At 43.0% G+C, this 15,999-nt stretch overlaps 1 protein-coding gene across 8 annotated transcripts in view; it reads left to right on the forward strand.

Moving 5' to 3' along the window:
• The window catches only part of MIOS (meiosis regulator for oocyte development), a 60,610-nt gene that overhangs the window by 1,459 nt on the left and 43,152 nt on the right, over positions 1–15,999 (forward strand). For 7 of the 8 annotated variants that reach the window (XM_085872583.1, XM_085872590.1, XM_085872584.1 and 4 more), the window contains exons 2-6: positions 183–1,607; positions 2,081–2,185; positions 6,589–6,831; positions 9,660–9,829; positions 15,995–15,999. The exon at positions 15,995–15,999 is cut by the window's right edge and continues 61 nt beyond it. In XM_085872583.1, the coding sequence (XP_085728709.1) occupies positions 266–1,607; positions 2,081–2,185; positions 6,589–6,831; positions 9,660–9,829; positions 15,995–15,999 (1,865 nt within the window). In that variant the 5' untranslated portion in view covers positions 183–265. The remainder of the gene's footprint in view (positions 1–182; positions 1,608–2,080; positions 2,186–6,588; positions 6,832–9,659; positions 9,830–15,994) is intronic. The other variant, XM_085872591.1, reaches the window with a different exon arrangement.

Consider the following 15,999-nt stretch of genomic DNA (forward strand, 5'->3'; position numbering starts at 1 on the left):
CACACACGCACACACACACACACACACGCACACACACGCACACACACAGAGATTGCTGAAATTATAGAAAGATTCCTTGTAGATTAATTTAATGAAACCACTTGACCAGTTCGGTAGCGTCAAAGCAAATATGTTCCCATCACGTTAAGCTTGACCCATCTCTTGTGTTTGCTTTTCAACAGATGCTTTGGACGACGCAAAAAGAGCTACAGTAAGACGAGGGTAATTCTTGTAACTCGTACGAAGCATTCACCATAGCGAAACGATGAGCGGGCTCAAGCCGGATATCCTGTGGTCACCACAACATGACAATAAGTTTATTATCTGTGACTCTGAGATTGCTCTCTACCGCATGGACCCTGTGGCTGCTCCGGCGGCAATGACTTCTTGCCACCGGCTCTCCGAGCAGACTGCGGCCACGCTTCTGGCCATCAACTCTGAGACGCCTTACATGAAGTGCATTGCGTGGTGCCCGAGGCATGACGCCGAATGTCTTTTGGCAGTTGGACAGGCAAATGGTCGTGTGGTCCTGACGAGCTTAGGACAGGAGAGTCACGCGCAGGTGAAGGACCTTACCTGCAAAGAGTTTATCCCGAAGCATGCACGCCAGTGCAACACACTTGCCTGGAACCCCAAAGACACCAATCTGCTCGCTGCAGGATTGGACAAACACCGCGCTGATTTCTCCTTGCTCGTGTGGGATGTTAACTCCAAGTATGGTGTCGAGGCGGCGGCGGCGACCGCTATGCCTCAGTTTTCTGCCGCTGACAGGGGACGCATTCTGCTTACCCCTGAGGGTGATTTGGGGCATATAGTGATGAAGCCGTTAGCAGAGTTTGGGCAGAACGACGCTTGCCTCTCGATCGCTTGGATTCCACATAACAGTCGACTGCTCTTGGCTGGCATGCATCGTAACCTCGTGACCTATGACCTTCGTGATACAAGCCAAAAGCAGCTCTTTGCCAACTCGAAGGCGGTCCAGGGTGTTGCCTTTGATCCACATTTTAACAACCGCTTTGCCTCCTTCGTCGAAGGGCAGGTGGCCATCTGGGATTACCGCATGTCCGAAAAGCCCGTGCTGACGCTCAACGAGCCTCCACGACAGCTCAGCAAAGTAGCATGGTGTCCCGAACGTCCCGGGCTGCTTGCGACGCTGGCACGGGACAGCGGCGTGGTGCGTTTGTATGACATGCAACACACACAAGCTCCGCAAGGTGATGACACGGAGCCGCCCATTATTGAACGCAGTGCTCAGCCCTTTGGCAGCGGTGCCGTTGCAGCCTTCACCTGGATCCCCACGTCTCAGACACGCATGCTCGCTTTAAGTCAAGCCCGTGTACTTTGCGATTTCACCGTCTTTGAGCGCATTGCTTTTGCATGGGGCCCTTCTCCAGCCTTGCTCTGGGCCTGCGGGCGGCACCTGTACGAATGTGAGGAGAAATCTGGTGTCGTGGGTAAAGTTAGCATGAGGGAGCAGGATGTGGCTGGGAAGATGAAACGACGGGCTCTTGCGGGTTACGGCTTGGAGACTGAAATTGTGTGGAAGAACTTTCAGCTGGCCGGTGATCAAGATCCACAATTGAAGTCACTCTGGTATACTCTACACTATATCCTAGCCGGAACAGATTTTTCTTTTCCAATGATTAAGTTTGGAAGTTCTCTTGTTGCCAGTTACCGTTTACTCTCCTCTATCTCTCCTCTCCCTCCACCCCCTCGGATCTCATACGTATACGGTATACTTTATTTTTAGTTTCCAAAACAATGTTGATGAAGTCATGCCAGACCCAATTGGCAGATTTTTATTTATTTATTTATTTTTGCCTCTAAATTGGTTGATCATTTATTTGTAAATATAACAGTTTTCCTTTCCCCCACACCTCCTCAACTCCTACAGAGGTCTAAACTATCTCAATTATTGCTGCTTTCGAATTATTTGATTATTATACCTTTTCATTCTCTTCCGTTCCTACTGGAAACTTTAAACGACAAAGTAGTTTGGCTTATTTTTTCTTAATCAACTTGTTTTGAAAATGTGCGGTGTTGTTTATGTGATGATATGCAACCCTTAACCTCATGGAACTCATGAAACATTACACTGAGGATATGGAGAGCCAAGCAGGTACCCTTGAGAGCCAGCTGCCCCCTGTCTACCATGGTGTCAAAATACTGGTCAAGTCTGAGTCAGGTGAGATGAAAAGGATCGTTTGGTTATCTTTGTATTAAAGCAGCCACATTTCTCCGTCCGTCCCTCTGTCTATCACGCTCTTTTCACTGGGATGTCATCGCTTCACTGATGGCAGTTCAACTCTATAACGCATATATCTTGCTCTCTCTCTCTCTCTCTCTCTGTCTGACTATCTGATGTTCATAGACGACAAGCTAAATGCCAGATGCTGGATGTTAGTATGATGGATTTAGTAAGACAAGCCCACCTCCCTATGGGAACGGCAGGAAGAGCCATTTAATTATCCTTTGTGGGATTACATAGATTCCAGGACATCTCAGCTGGAGTCTGATAATCTGTGGTGTACGTGACAGGTACATAATACCTCAGGAACATTGGGTTTCCTCCCTTTCAGTTTAGTGTTAAACAGTAATCATGACTGTTTGAAAAGGTAATCATACGTGTTTGTGATTTATAATAATTTTTTTACTTCCGGCAGGGGTGCCCCACGAAACGCCACGATAAGCTATTATACATGTTAACACGGCGTTTATCTAAGGAGGCAAAAACCCCTTGGGGAGGGGGGATATTATTTGTGTTAGTATTGTTTTGTAATAACATTAATATTATGCTATTATCGTTCGTGTTCTTATTACGGCGCGGTGACATCGTGCTGTTATATAATTGGCTATTCTGTCACGTCCTCTGTCACATTTATGGCTGCGTACATCCCTTTGATCTGAGGGCTATAAATAGAAATTTGTCCAATGTCACAACTCTCCCCATCATGCATGCTAATTCACCGTGTCTACATTTAATTTTTATAACTGCAAAATTGTTTCATCATTCTTAACCGAGACTTTTACTGCCCCCATCCGCGCGATATCGAAGTATTCGCTTCTTGTTGCTTTTGTTATTAGAAGTGCCCTTGGAAAAACACCACAATAAGCTATTAAACACCACAACACCTTAACACTGATTTCGCCCAAAGCAGAAAACCCCCTTGGGGAGCAGGGCAAATGGTCGTTACAACCTCCGTCGTGTGACCCTTCGCCCTCCTGTCAAGTTTGGTTGAGATTGGAAAAGTAACGACCGAATGTATTGCAGTCAGACACACACACACAGACAGACACACAGAAACCAAATTCTGTATTTTAGTATGATCGAGGTGTAGTAAGAAGGCGTTGCGTCTTGGACTGCGTTACATCTTGCGCTAGGGTAGGTAGGCCTTTGCGGGGTGTATAATTCATGACTCGATGAGAATTGCATTTTGCAATAAAAAAAAAAGAAAGACTATGACGTAACGTCTCATCACAAGGAACATGAAACAAATTCATAATTTATTTTTGGTAAATAAGTGTTATATTTCTAAAATTGACACCGAGTTGTCAGCAGTAAACAAAATGTTTCTGGAAAAAATAAATAAAAATTGCAAATAATGACCATAAATGAACTGTACTAAAAACACCCGCTCCCTCCGGGAGCAGCCTCGGGGGAGGCGGAAGGGGTGGATAGTGGGGGAGGTGGGGCACGTATACTTTCCATTGGGTTTTGGTGAATAATACCCCCTGTGTGCAGCAATGGTCAGTAAGCCACTTGCACTGTGGCACAGGTACAGATGAAAATTGCAAGTCGTTATCCCATGCTACCTTGCAGGAGTGGGGGATATATATATATATATATATATATATATATATATATATATATATATATATATATATATATATATATATATATATATATATATTTGTTTTTTTTGTTTGTTTGTTTTGTGCCCATGACCTGACCCTGGGCACTACCAAGACAAATGTAATTTCTTTTATTATACTCTAAAAGGAACACAAACATTGTTAAATGCTGTTTATTTATTACATCATATTAGGTGCTGTTAGTGGTTGGACATAGATACACTTGCTCCACTGTACAGTATGTCGTTTACTGTAATGTAACGAATAAGTTATGTTGCTCAATCACCCTCAGCGAAGCGATGGGTTCAATGCTAGTTTCTGTGAAAACAATCACACCGTCAAAAGCTTGATTTGCTCTCATGGAAATAAACAGCGGAAAGGCACTCTCTTATAAAAGGAAATTTAGCTTTGACACACAACACCATCAAATTGATTGCATACAACAGTTATCAGCAACATTTTGTTCATCAGTTGGTATACTTGCAATATTTTAATGCAATAATTATTATTATTACAGCGCGTGCGCTGGTATAAAATTGCACCGAGTTTGGAATGTCTCCGGTGTCTCCCCCCCCCTCCCCCCACGCGCCTCAAGTGACAGCCATTGACGGCTGTCCGGTAGATGGCAGTGCTAACCTTGACGGAAATGGTGACAATTGACGGAAATACCCGAGTATTTCAATGGAAATTTGTGAAACTAATGTGTTATATATGTGAAAACCATTGAATTTATTGCTTGACGGGAAAAAAACAAGAAACGCTCCCCTCTCATGTACGAACGAACGAAAGACGTTATTTCCGCCCACCATGGCATTTCGCGCCGAACGCTGAAAGCTAAGTTCTTCTTATGCCATCATTCTCTTTAATATTAGCCATAAACAAGTGTTTCGTCATGCATTAGTAGTTGAAATTTACTTACAATTATGGCAGATATTGGTGGCAAAGTGATATGTGGTTCTTTCAACCAGGGACATCTTGAATTATTTTCATAACTTTGTACTGTACATTCAAAATATGCAAAAATTAAATATGCTTAAATTCAAAATGTGTTCGTCTATATTTTATATAATAACAATATAACTAATATTATGTAGTTGGTGTAACCACTATGTTTCAATGTTTTGCTCAACAAATATTTTAGCTTTCCTTTCATCTTTTCATCAGCAAAGCTTACATTTTACTCATCATTTGTTTGTCTGTACATTAATTTTATGATTATTATTTTTTTACATCATTCTTTTGCGGCCCCCTGCCTCGCTGTATCGAACGATTTCATTCCTTCTGTTATATTTATATACAGGTGCTTATCACAATAATAACAAGATTTTTACATTTCAAATATTAAGTACGCTTTTTAATTGTTTTTCAACTGAAAAAGCATAAATTGCATATTTTAACATTAGTGTACTCATTTGCTTCACCACACGCGCTGTATTGAAGGATTTCACTTGTTATTTTTGTCAACGGCTGGAAATTATTTCACACTCAAAATTGTTTTGCAATTCATATGATAGATCGGTTATAATCTGAAGGTATTGCACTGATTATATCAAACCCTCACTGGATCAATACATGTCACATATAAAATTACAAGCTTGCTGCATCCATTATGATTTTTTTTTTTTTAAACTCTTGGGCTGCATCAACTTTTTAGCCTTGCTAACGGTTCCATAATAGTTGATCATTACCTCTGCCACCAAAGGTGGACGGAGGTTATGTTTTCATCCCTATGTGTTTGTGAGCATGATATCTCAAGCTGTCGACGGATTCGGACGAAACTTGGTGGACAGGTTGGGTGTTTGACAAAGAGCATATGATTATATTTTGGTGAACATTGGGATCCCGATACTTGAACTCAAACAAGGATACGAGATCGGGCCTATCAGTGGAATACAAAAGTAAACTGTTCAGTCTGGTGGAGGTATGCATTCTACCGAGTGCCATTCCAGTTGGGTTCTGCAATTGCACTCGGCATTTATGAGCAGCACTTTGTACCGTATTGAAAGGCTGAATATTGGGCAGTTAAGCACCTTGACTCTTTATTCAGTCTTTTTTATTTTCACATTCACTTTGTCAAAATCCATTCTTTTTCCAGATTAAGTGAACAATTTCTGGTGGACATGTGATTTTTAAATACATGACTAAGCATTACCACGCTGATTGTCTCAGCAAACGTCTAGGCAGTGAATGCTCTGGAACCACAGTTCTATTGAAAGAAATGCAGCATTGTATAATGTTTAGGGCTAGATTGATAAATTTATGCCAACTTTTGTGAAACCAAGGCTTGTTCTTTTGTATGCAGCACAAGACTATGGGGTAGCATCATTGGCTGAGAGCACGCCTATGTTGATGAAATGCCCTCTGCTGGTTAGGGTAGGAATTTGGAAATTGTTCCAGCGCCAGTGATAGCTTGCATACTCTTTGCGAAGGATACCGTGGGATTTTTGATGTCCACCAACAAATGCAGACAGGATGCCTGTCTAAATTCATCCAAGGGACGGCGCGCACATTGATAAATCACTCTGTTTGTGAAACACTGGGATGACAGTTTATAGGTGGGTCGGGATTCAAACCCAGGCTGGTAGAGGCCATTGTGCGTACCACGAGGCTATCCTGTGAACCAGGACTGAAGGACATTTATTGAGCTAATATTGATTTTGATAAAAATGCAGTTTGTTTGAGAATACCATAATTGGTTGTAATACCCATGTTCTTGATGTGTTTGTTCGAGTCCAGGTAAGACTGAGAGTTGTGTCGGGGCGGAACACAGCGTTGAAGTGGTGACGTACAGAAGTGAGGCGCGGAGCCTTGCACTGCAGCTGTGCGGTTGGCGTCCATGCGGAAATGATGATGTGGACACCTTCTTGTTGTCATTGGAACGGTTCAACGAATGGGAGCGCGCAGCCGCCATTTCACTTTTTAACCTCAAGATTCGTCTCGCCATCCAGATCTTGCAGAAAGGAGCAGCTTCCGGGAAGGGTGTGAGAAAACTTCCCCGATTAATTCCCGGCTCATGTTTGCAACTGCTGTACTTATGAGGAATTTGAAATGTAGGGGCGGCTAAACACATTGTGCCACCCTACCTCGTGTGATGTTCCCCATATTAGTCGATATTGACTTGTTTCTAACATTAGGAGCAGGATATCTCAAAGTTATGAACGGATACGGACAAAATTTAGTGGACTGGTTGGGTGTGTGATGAGCACGAATTGATTAGATTTTGGTGAGCATCCAGACATTAGAATTCTGAAGTGATTCTTCACCTTTGAGAGACGGGGCCAAAAACGATATAGAGCACGATATCTCAAAAAGTTGTTGATGGATTCAGACGAAACTTGGTGGACACGTTGATTGTGTGACTAGGACTAATTGGTTAGATCTTGGTGAAGATCTGGATCTGAGAAAAAGTTGAAGATTGATTATGCCAAAACTTGGTGGATGATTTGGATCGGGTTGGTGGCAAGAACAAGCCGATTTGATTTTGGTTAAGGTCCCGAGAGAGATTGTAAACTGTTCAGCCTGATGGAGGTTTTGCTTGTTTGTCCAGACAGCATGTGTGTACGGTTTTTCTCTGCAACTGCTTGTCAGATTGACACAATTTTCATCATCGTAGCGACTACTCATGTACATTGTTTTAATGAAAATTATGATGTCATAGGTCACATGGTGTGGCAGCCATGTTGGAAAAATGGAAAAACTTTGGACCCCTGTATCTCTGAAACCGCACCATTGAAAAAATTTAAACTTGACATATGGCAAGTACTCCGTATAGGGAATAACTGTGATTTTTTTGTGTGATGTCATTGGTGCTTTTGTTAAGACGTCATAATTGCATACGTAAAACGCTACATGCGATTAGTATGAAAAATTTTGAGTGTCATCTTAGGTTAAATGATCGACAGAAAACAAACAAATTGATGACTTCATCGGTCATATAATTCAGCGGCCATAATAAAATAAAAATAAAAAAACAATAACAACAACAAAACCTTCAAAAATCTTCTCTGAAACAGCTGAACAGATTGAGGCAACACTTTACAGCGATGACCACCTATCCTTGAGGAACAAAATGTTCCCACCTGTGATGTCATAGGTCACATGGTTTGGCAGCCATATTTGATTTATCTTAAAACCTTTAAAAAATCTTCTTCTCCAGAACAGCTGGACAGATCGAGGGGAAAGTTTACACGCATGTTCCCCAATCCTTGGTGATTCCAGGGTGTTCACGAATAATTGATAGATCACATGGTCTGGCAGCCATATTGGATTGAACAAAAATCTTTTTTTTTTAATCTTTCTCTTGAACTGCTTCATCGATCGATGTGAAGCTTCACAATTATGATCTCGTAGTAATAGGGAATTACATTGTCGTGTTCACGCTGGTTAAGACCGACCTGGACGGATAGCCGAACGATTTCCCTTGGAGGCGAACAGCCGAGCTTCTCGGAACATCATAGCGCGTGTGGAATGGAGGGCGGCAAGGATGCGTAGCAGACGGATGCACACGGGTTTATACTCCAACCCACAACGAATAGACAGACAAAAGCAATCTTAATAAATTGGGTTTAATTAACATAAATCAAGTATTCATAATAGGAATAAATCAAAGCGTAGTAATGAAAATAAATCAAAGCGTGAGGTAATGAAACGCGAGATAATCTACAGCCTAAAGTCGAGGTGCCTCCACACACAGTTACAAAAACGGATAAGGGGAAAAATTAAACAAAAGAAAAATCCCTCTTTATTCCGGCACTTAACTTTGTCCAGGGATTGTCCTTTAGAACTTGATTATCGAACCGCGTTGTCCTGCGCGGGAAGCCGCAAAATGGCGCCAGGCCGCTCTTTGCGATCATGCACGGGAGGTCTTCTGCGCGGACGCTATTCCAACACTAAGGGCCCAGAAACTGCCGTACAGTTTCTTTTCACGTGCGAATATGCCATCCGTTCCTCTCTCGCACCAGGTCCGTTCACAACGATCGCCCACCATCCTCCTCGGCCGTACGACAAGACAGTTTCTGAGGTCCCGTGATAAGGCCACGAGACACGTTCTTCTTCCCTCCTCGGAAACGTACACGTTTCACGACTCAACCGAACAGTCAACGGCTAGTGTTTTGCTCCAGCGTGTGAACAAATTCACTTCAGCGTGAACAAGAGAACCATGCAGCCTTTTTCACCATGTCGAGGGGAAGCCAGCAAGCTAGATCATTTTTCCTCCAATCACGTACCTCACACAACTCTCCTCTCCCCCAAACCTTCTTACCTCACGCCCATCCATCATCTATCCTACGGGCATGGTTTACTCGTTGTCATTCTGAGAGGTGGGGTTTTTGCCTGCTTGGAATGTTCAGCTTGGTTGTTGTTGTTTTAAGGACGTGATTCCTTTTTATCTCCGGTCTTGTAAATGCAAAAAACATAGGACAAAGTCACAGGGGTCATTCACATACTGGGAGAAATTGTCCTTGATCCATACCAAATTAACACAGCCCCCCCCCCCGCCCCCCGTGCGGTGACATGTAATAACTTAAGCTGACAGTTTCCCTAATTAAATTACATCAAGTTGTCTCCTGCTCGCCCACCATGCTACTTGATACAATCCTACCTTTACAATGAAGTTCCTCTATCTACCCCACAAACTTAACAATATGTTTTATATTTCAACCTGATCAGGCGCATGGTCTGGCAGACCAGAATTATTTAATTTTTTGAATCTGGGTTCTTTTTTATTGCTTTGTTTTGAATAAGGCTCGCCATGGTGTTAAACTCTGACTTGCTGTAACCTTGAGACCCTGCTTGTTATTGTCCACCAGGAGACTTGAACCTCAATGTGGTTGCAATGGCACTCTCAGGCTACACAGATGACCGTGCATCACTATGGCGTGAGATGTGTGGGTCACTACGTCTTCAGCTTTCCAACCCATACTTGCGTGCTGTTTTCACCTTCCTCACGAGTGAAGTGGGCAGCTATGATGGCATACTGGTAAATGTGGACGTTTTTATTCTGAAAAATAAAACTAATGTGGAAACTTTGAAATATTGACAACACAATCACCTTACCGTCTTCTTCAGGCTTCTGTATTTTGTGTGCATGGTTATTTTGCATTCTTTCAGGTTTATTCTGCTTGCCACAATCCAAGGTGTCATTAACAAGGTAGACACCGTTATGTTTTAATCTACATTACAACCCGGTGGTCCTGCTCTTCTCTTGGGTGTCACTCAGACAGGAATTTGTAATTGCCAACAAGGCATGCAATACTCTGCTAGGTTTCTGCTTATTGCTTAAAATTGCTCTCGATAAGAGATTAACTGTATTATTTTATAGCTTTGAGTTTGAGAAGTTAAAGGTGGAACTCCACTGTTTACATTCTGCCTCTTCTGCAGCCTTTGTCATATTCTTTCGCAGCACTCATTTTTTGAAGACAAAGTCTCGGCTCATGGAGGAGCAGGAAGGAAAACAATGTGCAGACAGAAGGGCAGCGGGTTGATATAACAAGCGTGGGAATGAATGAATAATTAAATAATAGAAGATGGGGAGAAACATAAAAACCTCTGAGGAAGAGAACTTTAGTTACGGGTTGGTTAGTGGGGGTAAAAAAAGATCACTGGTGGATATATTGGTGCACTGCCCCTGAAAGCCCTTGAGAGAAGAGTTGGCCCTGGGACAAAACGAGAACAAAGGAGTGCACATCGTGAGTAAGTCTGGATTTTGGGGGTTTAACCAGGAGTTTCAGGGAGAATGCACCATGAGAAACGGGATGATCAGCTTGTTCAAAGAGCTGAGGGAGCAAGACTGGAATAGAGATGCTAAAAATATATATACATATAAAACACACAGAGTCCATTAAATCTGTCTATATAGGTAGAGCAGCAAGCCTTGTGCTTCAGCTGCTTTGGGAGAAATTTCAATGATTTTGAGAGGAATTCCACATCATTCAGGGAAGAAAGGTGATAAGTGGGGGTACTGCCCCTTTGGGGAAGCAGTGTTCCATTGGGCTACAGACAAAGGCCTTGCAGGTCATGAGGAGTTCAGATTTGCCAAGTAAGTTTATAGGCACAATGGAGGATAAATAGTCTGTGGCTGACTGGAGGCCAGTTTGGATATACTGTCCCCCCAGAAGAGGTCATGACTGTTGGTGAGGCCTTGAAGATCACAAGGAATCTGAATGCAGGAGGAGGCCATTCGGCCCATTGTGCCTGCCTCACATCAACACCAAAGCAATTTATATTGAAAAGAAAATTTGTCCTTTTTTGTAGTTTTTTATATTTTTTTTCCAGGTGGAAGTGGGCAAAGGCTGTTCTTCGGTGAGAAACACATCAACCACACACCACCCCTTGAGGATACCCCCTCAGATAATACACTCCACACATGCACACAATCACCCATCCATGCTCAAGCAACCTAAAAGCCCTACCAACATCCCTATACCCCTCGATCACAGAACACCAATACTTCCAGGTACCTATCTAATTGGTTCACGAAAAAATATAAGTGACTACTATATTCGTTATTGTTGTGTGTCTGTCTGTCTGTATTTCTGTCTGTCTGTCTGTCTGTCCCGAGCATAGCTCCGTGGGTTTTGATCCGATCCTGATAAAATTTTGGTGGGAGGTTTATATCATGATCTAGTTGTGTTTTCCTGAGATTGGGCATGGTGCTCCCATTATGGTTGAAGCCACGCCCAAAAAACGTATTTTTACGGGGTAGCCAATTTCAATTTGCATCTTCTCCGAGGGGTTTGTCGAATCTGGCAGGGGTTTCGGTATTTGGTTAGCCGAATGGCACCTGCAGAGCCCCACGGAGCTCGATTTTTCATTTTCGTCCCAAGGTCAAGGTCACGAACTTAGAAAATTGCGAATTTTGACATAAAAATAATACGACCGCCCAAACTTTGAGAGCGAGGATGACAATATTTTTTATGCATAATCTTGAGGTCATTCCCCACCTAAAGTCTTGAAACCATTTTGCTCTATCTCGAACACCTTACCCGTGGCGCCCCCTTTAAGTTTGTTTTTACGCTGATTTCATCAAAGTCTGGATAATCCGAGGAGTGTGAAATGCCATATAGCCTATATGACGTTATATTGTTCCTGGAATGTTCCAGAGGAAGTTTTGCACCAAAGGTCATAATCGTTGACCTTTGACCTTTAAAATTCACAAAGGTCAAATTTTCAAAGTTGTGGGAATCGAACCGGGTTTTCGACCTTCTTCGACGAACTAAATCCAATAAGCTATAGCACGTATCCTGTTTCCTTATTTTAATATCCACAACATTGTTTTGTGACCTTTAAATGTTATGCAAAGGTCAAATTTTGAAAGTTGTTGAACGAAACCGGGTTTTCGACATTTTGCAGCTAATAACCTGTCACTCGTACCACATCATGTTGATCATTTTTATAGCTTGGTCAAACATTATCACATTGTCTCATCCTTGACTTCTGAAACAATCTACATTGTCAAATACCACTCGTGAACCATCGTCGTCTTCAGACTTGTTCCATTTTAAACTTGTCCACTAAAGAATTTAGATCAAGGATGTAGCCTCCTTCAGTGGTAGATTTTGAAAATATTGTTGCGGTCATCACCCGTCTGAATAACTCCAGTGGGATGGCGAGTATGCCTGGTGTTGGCTTAATGGTTGGGGTGGGCTTTGGATCAGGATCCTGAGTTCAAATCCTGCGCAGCTGTTTAATTAATACCAGGTGGGGTTGACTCTGCCTGTCATCCTTCCGAGGTCGGCAAAATGAGTTCCAGCTTGCTGGTATCCTTCGTCGGAGTGGCGTGGCTTGTGCCCAATAGCCAACAGACTGCTTCGGCAGCACCAACGCTCTGCACAGAGTATGGTTCCAATGGATGAGTGGATGGATGGCGAGTCTTTAAAGACCACGATCACCTTTCATACCGTGAACCTCGAGCTAGCTTCAGGTCCAAAGCCGTGTTACCGTGACCAGTGAGGTTAGCGTTACAAACGGGGAATCATGCCGGCATTCACATAACAGATCTTAATTGATTGGCCGAGCAGAACCAAGTTACGTGCTGCGTTCTTGTCTTTAGCCCAAATATCTTGACCAACGAATCGCCACTTGTCATACCGTTGGGACAGACAGGATGAGTCGGGACACAAAATGCATTTTAACCATGTATTAAAACTTTCACACATATTTACAGAAGCAATCATGTCATTACAACAGGCATGTGTATACTGCACAATCAATGGCATTCCCTCTTATCCCCTACATGTGCCTTCCCGTCCTCCGATTCCAACATAGTCAACTTAACACTATACAATAACCCGGCTTCCTGCATTCATTCAAGAAGTGAGAGGTAGAGATGGAGTTTGGTGGTGTGTAACTGATGAATCTGTACCTTGTGACAGCCCTGGAGAGCTGATGCAACCTCACTGGCCTGAACCCGCCATGGCTCCTCTTAGGTCCCAGCTCTCATGCGCATCACGCCAGTCCCGATCAGCGTCACGCCAGTGGACTCCTTGACTGAACGCTCAGGCTTGCAAAGAACTGCTCTCAAAATTATTCTAACCCGTGCTTTTATGACCCTCATAAAGCACTGCCTTTGTCCTCATTGTTTGGCACCTTCGGATGTCTTGAGTCGTTCCTCTTTTTGTGATTCGTTCTCCATGCTTGCTACGGATTGGCCCAGCCATGATGGGGTGTGTATGATTTACGAGCAGCCGGTGTTCTGAGAACCTCCACAATTCCAGGAGCATGCTTCGATCTGGCTCAAACTGGGCCGAGAGGCTGGTAGAGTGGAACCCCCCGTGACAAGACCTGCATCGGCATGAACAGATCGTGATCTGCACCTGCATAAGCACTGAAGGGGCATGCCTTGTGTTTGTGTATGCGGTATGTGTTTGTGTATATGAGAGAGAAATTAGAGTTAGGAAGATGTCGACAGAAAATAGTGAGAGAAAGATGGAGGGAAGGCTAGAGAGAGGGAAGGACACACACACAGACAGACAGAGAGAGAGAGACAGAGAGAGAGAGACAGAGAGAGAGAGAGAGAGAGAGAGAGAGAGAGAGAGAGAGAGAGAGAGAGAGAGAGAGAGAGAGGTAGGGGGGGGGGGAGAATAGAGAGACAGAGAGACACACAGAGGCAGGCAAACAGATAGACAAAAATAGATGGATGGGAAATTATCATGCTCATTCGTCTGAACACTTGCAACGCATATTTATTCACATGCAATGCAAGACGCCTAACTAAACAAATGCTATGACATAACTTTCGTTTATGCAAAATATTGATTATTTTACACCTTATAAGTCAAAACCACAGCAATATATTGTTGGGTCTTTGGGGCGATAGTTTCATCGAGACGGTGAGAGTATGAGATTTGCCCAGATTGAATTACCGACTATGTTTGTAAGACCAGCATGTGGTTCATTCCATATTGGTTGAGAGGAAAGAGTCTGCAGTACGGCATAACGTGGGATAATCTGCAAAGAGGAAAATTGCATTATTCAGGGTATCAGAAAGGTCATTTAAGTGTATGAGGAGCAAGACTGGGTCTAAGATCTAGCCTTGGGGGAACTCCACCCCCTATTGGGAGAGTAGTTGACAGGATTCCTTTGATGACTACATGTTGACTGCATAAGTCGAAGTTGCTAAGCCAGAAAAGAAGGTGGTCTTGAATGGCACAGGCAAATAGCTTGGCAAGCAGAGTGGGGTGATGCCATAGATATTTCCAGAAAGACAACCATGACCTTATGTCTTGAGATTTAGGACCTCAATCCATTTTAGAGAGAGAAGAAGAAACGTGTCCAAAGTTTGAATGTCCAAGATGGAATCTAAACTGATGGTCATACATTAGGCTGTTTCACAAGAAGAAAGATGTGAAGTCAGGTGAAATGATTGATTCCATTACCTTGCTTAAGAATGGGAGTAGATTTGCTGTTCTCCATTGAAGGGAGTCCATCTTGCACCCTTCTTGTGTATGGGAGTGATGCTGGATGTCTGAAACAGAAAGTAGCTAATTAAGATGAAGGACAGACTGCAGACTGCAGACTGAGGGAAAATGAGGGCAGCACTGCAGGATTTGAGAACGTTGGTACTTCTGCAATCTGGGTCAATCCCAAAAGCTCTTTTGGTCAGCAGCGGCGGTTTTGCTTGTCCCCGTTTGTCACTATCTTTCTGGAGTGTGCTTAGTACTTTTTTTTTAAAGCAGTTGAGGAAGAAAGCTCAGATTCTCCAAAAGTGATGTTCGGGACCTCAGTGGATGTTCTTTACGCTTTTGATGGCAAAATCTCGAGATCTTGCGAATGACCAAACTGAAAATATGAATGGGTGTCGGTTTTTTTTCAAGAACAGGAAGTTGCACATTAGTGCAAGGTGGTGTCGATGGATACACTTCCTGAAAATCTTTATTCACTCTGCCTCTCCTCAGCAAAGTTGGTTGCTCTCTCATCGCAGACTGGAGGGTGGCATCTTTGTTTTCTGCCATCTCCCTTCCAGTCTAGCTCCATCTGCTCTCGCAGACCTCTGGCCATTCTCGAGCAATTGCATTCTTCCAGTTATCCCCTCCTGGTTAAAGTTCCAGAATCCAGGCTGACTGCACGCCTCAACTGTTTTGTTCTTCGTTTCTTCCATCTTTGGAACAGCCTGCCAGAGGTTGTTCTGTCCCAATCTTCTCACTGTTGCTCCTCACCACTGTCATTTGACATCATCCTCCATGAGCCTCCATCTTGTAAAGAAAGTAAAATCTCTCTGAAGTTATGGTATATCCATGTAATACAACTTTCTATCCCTAAAGCATCAGGGTGACTATTTGTACCAGAATCTTCTTCTTTCAGGATCAAATCCACACTGCACAACTCATCTCTCCTTCTGAGATATCTTTTCATTCCATTATATCTCATTTTGCTTTTTCTGGAACAAAATATCGGCAATATTAGCCACAATAACACACATATCGGTAATAACAACCTTGGTAGTTTTGTTTGGATTTGACAAGGCAATATTTTGTGAATATGAAATGCTTGGTCCTGTAATGAGTGCTTTGAAACATTGTTTTTCTTTTAAGATCATGTGAAAGTTGCTGTTGTTTGCTAAAACTTCTCATTTCTGCATCACAAGCATCCACAATAATATTAAAATGCTCTGTTTTTCAATTTCATCTTCCATCTTCTTTCACAGAATGA

The sequence above is a fragment of the Eptatretus burgeri genome, chromosome 3 (assembly GCF_056783735.1).
Source record: "Eptatretus burgeri isolate ZD-2024b chromosome 3, Ebu_testis_v1, whole genome shotgun sequence".
Classification (NCBI taxonomy): Eukaryota; Metazoa; Chordata; class Myxini; order Myxiniformes; family Myxinidae; genus Eptatretus; species Eptatretus burgeri.